The 8,105-nt window shown below is 42.9% G+C and overlaps 1 protein-coding gene across 1 annotated transcript in view; it reads right to left on the bottom strand.

Moving 5' to 3' along the window:
* Window positions 1–4,071: 4,071 nt before the first annotated feature.
* dchs1b (dachsous cadherin-related 1b) overlaps window positions 4,072–8,105 on the bottom strand; it is an 83,859-nt gene continuing 79,825 nt past the window's right edge. The window contains exon 29 of the mRNA XM_087847326.1: window positions 4,072–8,037. Coding sequence (XP_087703452.1) covers window positions 5,990–8,037 — 2,048 coding nt within the window. The 3' untranslated portion in view covers window positions 4,072–5,989. The remainder of the gene's footprint in view (window positions 8,038–8,105) is intronic.

Genomic DNA, 8,105 nt, shown 5'->3' with positions numbered 1-8,105 from the left:
TAACTGAGATCTACTCTTGCCTCGTTCCTTGTTTAGAAATGTGTGAAAGTGTTTCTGGAATCAGTGAACATGCAAATACATTTTTTTAAAGCTCACACATCATACGAGGAAAAAAAAATAGACTGTTAGGTTGTATTGTCACATAAATGTAACAGACATTTGCAAAGATTTCCTGGAACAGCTTGGCATAGTTCATGTATTATGCCTTGCTCAAGGTGCTTTCAGTCTTTTGAAAGCCAACAGATTGAATTACTAACCATAAAGGAAATGTTTGGACCCTCACCAGAATGTTTGACACCTGCACACTCTCACAAGGAAACATTCAGTTCAGGAGTTGGGGTGAAATGAGCTTTATTTCTCAGAAGCTCATTGTATTTTTCATACTTTATACTTTACAGACTGATTGCTCTACACTGCAATCTAGAGAAGAGTTTATTTTTTCAGCATTTAAAATTAATTATTGCTGCAATTTTAAAAATGTACAAACAACGTGCATTAAACACTCACTCAAAAATGTATTTAGAAAGGCTTGAACTGAACCCCAGTCTCTGTGGAATTATTCCCTTCAATCCTTGTAATTTCTTGCTAATTAAAAGAGTAGCAGAGTTCAATCGCTGGCTTGTTATTCTGACTCTGGAACACAAACTTTCATTTGGTTTTTATGACCAAACAGGTACTGTGAGGTTTTTTGTTTTTTGGACAGTCTCCCTTGCCATGTCCACAGCGCCCTCTCCTCCCCTCTACTTCACCCTCCTTTTTCCTGCAGTGTGAAGTGTGAGTGACACTAGTGAGGGAGTCCTGTAACACAAGGTCAGCACAAATGAGAACCAGGCTCACACTGACTCAGCTGGCTCATTTCTTCTGTCATTTTTCCTCTGCTTGACACCACAGAAAAAAAAAGTGGAAACTCACTATAAATAGCAATTTGGAGGCCAAGAGCCAAATAGCCCCGGCGACTGTTTTCCCTCCATGGATCCTGTTAGTCATGAAAGTGGCACGACATAAATAGGAGGGAGAAATGAACTCTGCATAAGCAACAGAAATGAGTTCAATGTTGGCAAATTTTGCACTTAAAGTTTCGAGAATTCTGCAACTGTTTGTGGCTAATGAAAACCAGGTGAGGCACAGCAACCGATCAAGCTGATATTTGAAAGTTGATCACATGACAATGTGCTCAGAGATGAAAAACTGGGAGACAAACATCCCAGCCTTTCAACACATATGGGCAGGACGCACATGCACAACGCTCCCTTACAGCAACAAGTGATGAACAGCATGAAACTGGATCTTGGAACCAAAGGAGCTCCTGTGAGGCTTCGAGTCACGAAACGTAGGGATGAGTGTGCGTTTACGGTAATTTCTCCAGGTCAGCCCTGACCTTGGAGTAAAAGCTGATTTAGCCAACTTCCACAACTCCTCTTTGTAGTTCTGGGACTGTGTTCAAAGAGATCTCTGGTTAGATTGGACAGAATCAATTGAGTTATTCTTATAAAACCTTACATGGGACGATCAAATTGTTGACTCCAGTGAAGTGAAATGGAAAATGATGAGCCGATTGTATTCTGAATGCATCTCTTTCAGTTCTATAAATGTCTTTTTAAACAGGATTTCTTTTAAAGGCCATTCCAATGAGGAGGAGAGGTTCCCAGTTTGGATTAAGCAGCAATAACATTTCCCACAATGCCATTAAAAAAAAGACTGCTTCTTATATAGTGCTTTTCTGCTGTTCACAAGCTCTCAAAGTGCTTATGTGCCCATTTACATGCATGGGCACATAGGCACATACAAACACTTTATTCTACATCTAAGTACTTTCTATCTAACATAGATACTCTAATGAATGCACTGGGAGAAACTCAGGGCTCAGTATTTGGCCCACACCCAAGGTACGCACACTGTACCACCAACCATCCTGCTCTACCTCCTGATCCACAGCCACAGTGGAGGTGTGAAGTTTGCTTCTTTCAAAACTCATGTTTCCATTTTATAATCTATGCTAAATTGTCCATGCAGAAATAATAAAAGCTTTGGCCTTAAAAAAAGCACAACATTACTCATTTAGACCTATGAAAGAAATCATAACTATGGTAAATGTTTTCATAGTCCGTCTGTTCACATTCGTGTTTCATGTGAAAAGTCGGCGCTGTGCTCCTTAAAATATCTGATCACCAAATATGTGAGTTGATTCACAATATAATAGGAAAGTAGTTTGTTACTTCTGGTCATAGGTTTTCATACTTTGCACTCATTTCCGAGTACAAGACAAAATAATTAATGTCTTTGAACTCTTCTCCCCCTTGGATGCCTGATTGGGGTAACCTGTGTTTTCACTATAATGCTCCACTTGAGCCACAGATGCCTTGTTTTGGTCTTAATTTTCATTTTTAATCTTTCTTTAGTAAATAATAGTTTATCCTGTAAATCCCTGAAAGAACTCAAAGCTAGTTAAAAGTTGCCCCTCTCTCTCTCTCTCTCTTTCTCTCTGCACTGACCTACATTCAAGAGTAATGCATCAACTGATAGAGTGCATTTATAGTGTCTCGTACTGTATACAGTACATCATCCTTACCAGCAGCATGCATATCTTATTTTGAGGTACCAGTACATTTAGGAACATGTACCGATTCATCACTTAATGAAACCGAACTGATCAAAGTCAAAATGAGAGCGCACCTGGGTTTTAACTACAGTGTGGGCCAAGTTTAATATGATGTTTACAGGCTTGATTCCCATTGAGTGCAGCTGCAGATTACCCAGACCCACTGGAAGGAAAACAAAGTCTTTAACAGTGTGTACTTTCTTGGAATGTAATGAGTGGAGAGAATAAGATTTATCAAAGTTCTCGTTCGCCAGAGCTTCCAAACACTTGGAAAACCTTATCTGGTAATTACAGTTTAATGTCAAAAAACCAGTCCAAATTTTCCTAAAACTTTTAGGCTTAAGCCTTAAGCTGGTCTCATTTTTTATGCATTGAATCTTAGAAGAAGAGATTAGGCAAGACTGTCTTTATAGACCATTAACTCACAGCGTGCCCAGTGTTCATTGTATACCTGTGAAGTTCTGAGGGGCCTTAAATCAATTTGAAGAGTAAATGTAAAGGAGGAAGTCAAATGGACATCAGTGATGATTCTGTGCATCTTTTAATTTTTATTTTCACGAGCTACTATTTCAGTTTTGATACTCTGAGATTTCTTGGGTTACAGGGCTTTCTTTTATCTAGTTTAAAGCATATTTAAATGCTGCATGTTGTTACGGCTACATAAAAGTCTAACAATATTTTATGACACAACAGTACTGTACCATGGATTTCAGACTTGGCTTACTTCTTGTCCTGCACTCGGCTCCGCGTAGATTTCTCCCAGATTTTGCAGCTTGAAGAACCAGCCAAGTATGTGCCTGTCGGAGCTGGATCGTAGCCAATATCAGCTGGGGCAGATTTGTTTTGGGCCATGCGTGTCACTGTGTAGTAGCCTCTAAGTACATGTGTGGTTGTGATTTTTTGAAGTTGTGTGGGGTTAGTGAAGGAGTCTTGGGAGAGCAGGCTGTACACACAGCTGTGTGTGGAGGTGAGCATGCAAGCTGGGGCAGCAAGCCCCTTTATTTTTCTGGCAAGGCCACAGTTTGGGTTATATGTTTCATTTGCAAAGCAGCCAGATGGGCTACAGTTGTCTGTTTAATATCAGAAGAATGCATTTATCTGTGTGTAATTGCCCCTGTGATATGTTCAAGTGATTATGAGCTGACTCTAAATTTAAGACTGCGTGTGTAATTCATCATCACCTCTCATTCGAGGCCTTGCATTTCTCTCCTACACTCAGGAGCTTCTGTCTCTGGCTCTTTCTCTTGGGCCTTGTCGTAATCCATGTCTAGCTCCTTCTGTACATAACAATAACAAAGAAATGCTGCGAGGCTGTGTGTGATGACCAAATGAGGCAGAAATCCCTAGCAGCTATGCAAACATGTCTATGCTTCATATGAAATAAACATTTTGCAATTATTCATTCAGATCAGTCGCTTCTCAGTTCTCCTCTCGCTGTCTTGACTCCTGAAAAAGATGAAGTACGACTCCAATTTGTCAAAAGAGATCAGTAGGAATTTATTATTTGCTTTAAAAAAAGAAATACAGCTTCTCCTTATTTTTGTCTTCCATTGCTCCACTGATCAGTCACTGGCAGTCATCTCAAACTGAACTCCAAACTGTGGTTCTCAAACAAAGAAATGTTTCTGAGACAGCCAAAGAGCATGTAGTGCTGGAGCTGGGCTCGTGACATGAGTCACTTTAAGCTGGACCAGTGCCAGCTTTGCATGATGGGGATTTGCACGGTTGAACACAGAACAGAGGTAGAAACCAAATCTTGAAAACATCAGGACATCCAATCACTGCAATTAAAATGATGAGTTTGATGATGAGTATATATAAAGAATGAAAAACAAAAACAACATTTTAAGATTGCTAAAACTGAGTCTGAGCGGTGGGTGTGGGTGGGGGGGGGGGGGGCTGGTGTAAAACACCTCATCATGCTACTGACATTCTCGATGTGTAAAGTCACAGACATAAAAAACAGCACTGGTGGCTAAATCCTTGTACATTCATTAGGGCTCATGTATTCAGCCTTTTGGTTGCCACTTGTCTGGTTCATGTGCTACATCTCTCCGGGTTTGGCCATTTGAGAATCTCATCCTGTTCATCGTTGTTTTCTTTGTACTGAGATGAACAACTTCACAGTAAAACGCATTCAGGTGAATGAGTGATGTAACTGATTTTAGGAAGCACTTTCTTTGAAAGACACAGAGGTGAACAGCAAACCGAGTTGTCCCTGAATAACAAAGGGAATCTTCTGTCACGGCGTGGCGCAAGTGCAAGTGCATGCCACGACAGTGCTGAACAGCTGCAAAGTGGAAATATAGACTGATCACAGATTTTTCTTCATCTGGTTTATATGTGTTTGATTTAGGATGATCAACAATTTGACAAAAAAAAACATCTCAACACAGCATAAAGTGAGCTGCTGATGGTTTCCAAAGCTTGTGGTTGAAATTCCTCTTTTCTTATAAATAATGCTAAAAACACAAACGCCTCCCTGTCACTCAATTCTGAACAATCACAAGTCTCTATAAACCTAGGAGACACACACAGTACACATAATGTAGCCCACATACATACAAATACACATATATTCAAATACTCAAAAACAATAACCTCTTCATGTGAAATAACGGATCTGAAATCATAAATTTATATAAAAATATAAAATAAAGGTTAAATCCAAACGAGTGTTGTCCGAAAGGTGAGAAAAATAATAATCTCAATTGTTTTTTCACTATGCGATGCATTGGCAAATCAATGAATCAGTGTCTCTGTGAACACACACCGTTTGTCTGTCCATGTGTTCCGACGGGTGTGTCCAGAGACCATTCTCAGAGTAGCCACTAGATGGGTTTAATACTGGAGGGTAAAAAAACAGAAGTCCACAGACACAAAGAGAGGAACGAGGTCCTTAGCTCTCTGGCCAGCCAGCGAGGTAACATGAAAACTACACATTTATCTATCTACACACTAAGGGATCTCTGACTGCAGGGCATGGTAAGTGCACATTTTCTATTTGGCTCTTAACCCCGATCAGTTCGTGGAGACCTGCGTCATTTTGTAGTGGATGGGTGGGCTGCTGCAGTCGAGCCCATCACACATATTCCTGCAAAGCTGCCGACACAATGGCAGTACAAATATTCTACCAGGAGACAGACGCTAAGTATTTTTTGTGGATATTGCCCACCAAATGTCACTAGCGGGGAATTTGAGAAACCTTGATTTCTTGTTGTGGAATAAGACAAATGTTTTTGAGAATGACAAAAAAACTGACACCATCACCGCTTGCTTTCTTTTGATCCATGCAAAAGAACATCCAAATGTTGGTCAGTCATGCTTTGTTCAGGTTGTCCGTCTTAGAGTTTCTCCTTAAATAGTAATGTCATGTTTCAAATGTTTCAATTATATTCTCATCTCATGATCGGGACTCTGTTCCAGTGAGGGCTCCCTGGTGCTGATCATGGACGCTGAGGGCCCTTGGTTGACTCCAAATGGAGAAACAGCTGGCGATCGAGCTGCCAGAGGGGACAGAGACGGGGAGAAGCTCGGTGACATCGCTGCTGATGAAATAGATCCCTCGTGACTGATGGGGGACCTGCGGAGTGAAGCCAAGTGGGGGAATGTCCGCCCAATTACAGGGACTTTGGGAGGAACTGACATGGCTCCTGGGTGAGCCACTGATGTGATGAGAGGTGGAGGGTCAATTCTAGGTTTAGGATCCATTTTGGGCTTGGGCTGGAAGGGCTGGCGAGGGTTCTGACTTTGCTGAGCAGTTTCATCTTTCAGCCTGGCAATCTCTGTGAAGACATTTGCAAGAGGCTGGAACTGAGGGCACCAGTTGAGTAGATAATCCCAGTTATAGCTTCCACGGAGCTCCTCATCACTGGCAACTATAGCTGTGAGGGAACCATCTACGGAAGGTTTACCATCCTCCGGAAAGGCATAATCCTTGGGGAGGGAAATATTGAGACCACGGCCTACTCCTAGGTAACCACCTCCCTCATCCCTGTAGACCGGGAGCTGTCCAGAGAGTAAGGTCCCACTGAGGCTGCCACCTAGCTTCTTTCCTTTGAACCAAGTGCTGCCCTCCAAAGCTGCAGGCTCACAGGAAATATCAGAAAGCTGGTCAGCATCCTGCTGGATTCCAGAGTCTGGTCCTCTGGCAGAGATGTGCTCTTGCATTGATGAGGTGATGGATGCAACGCGGGGATACTCATTTATCATCCTGATCTCATCATCCTCTGCTGCTTCAGCTGATCCTCTACCACTGGAGTGAGAAGGATCCAAAGACCCTCCTCTAGTGTAGGGGCCGCCACCAGCACCACCTTGGTCACCAGCATAGCCTGGCAAGGCCTGGTGGTAGATCCTTTCTCCCCCTGGCCCAGGGCTACAATCATCCAGTTTTTGCAAGGCAGTTCCCGAGGCAACAGTTCTGTTTCCCGTCTCCTGGCCTTTCTTTTTCCTGCGTGACTTGACCAGGAACACAACCACTGCCATGACCACAAGCAATATGATAAAACCAAGAGACACAGCAACTATGCTAATAACCAGGATGTTGACGTCAGCGGCCAGGCCAAAGTTGGTGTTTGTCACATCGATGGAGACCTCGGCTGTAGTAGTGCGAGATGTATCTAGAGGGCTGTGAGCTTGCACATCTAAAGTCATAACTCTGGTTTCCCGTTTACTCCGACCCGACCCACTGCTGCTACTGCTGCCTGAACTGTCCAGCTTGAGAAAGACCACCCCAGTGGTTTTGTTTACATCAAAATATGGAGAGCTGGCAGTAAGAGAATAAAGAACAATACCATCCACCCCTTCATCCTCATCACTTGCCTGGACCTGGCCAATGCTTTGTCCTTTCTTGGCTCCCTCTGGAACTTCAAAGGAGAAATCAGAGGATGTGAAGAGTGGGTCATACTCATCCTCACCTGTGACAAACACTTGTACAGTCACAGTGGCTGAATGGTTGCCTGAATCCGCTGCCACTGCGACAAAACTGAAGGTGTTGACCTTCTCGAAGTCAAATGGAATTTTGCTTCTGATTTCTCCTGAGTTCTGGTCCACAGCAAAGCTTTCTTTTCCTGCCCCAGACCGCTCCAACATGTAATACTTCAGCTGGCCAAAAACCCCCGTATCATGGTCTATTGCGTGCAGAACAGTCACCGCTGAGTTGGCTGGCTGGTTTTCTCTGATACTGGCTATCAGGACATCCACAGGGAAGAACGGATGGTTATCATTCACGTCTTTGACCTCAACAATGACTGGAGCTAGGGCGAAGTGACCCTGTCCATCTGTGGCTTGAACAATGACAACATGTGTGGGCTGGTGCTCGCGATCGAGTGCTCGCTGAAGCTTTAAGGCTCCACTCCACGGGTCCACGGTAAATAAGTTCACCTCATTCCCAGAGCTGATAGAATACTGGACTTCAGCATTAGGAGTTGAGTCAGGGTCTGTTAAAAAATACAACAACAGAGTTCAAGTATATAACTGAGAAACCAAACAAGACAGCGAGAAACAT

This window comes from Neolamprologus brichardi, chromosome 10, assembly GCF_056152115.1.
Source record: "Neolamprologus brichardi isolate AB-2024 chromosome 10, ASM5615211v1, whole genome shotgun sequence".
NCBI lineage: Eukaryota > Metazoa > Chordata > Actinopteri > Cichliformes > Cichlidae > Neolamprologus > Neolamprologus brichardi.
Note: the sequence above shows the minus strand (reverse complement) of the source record. Positions and strands in the feature narration are given on the sequence as shown.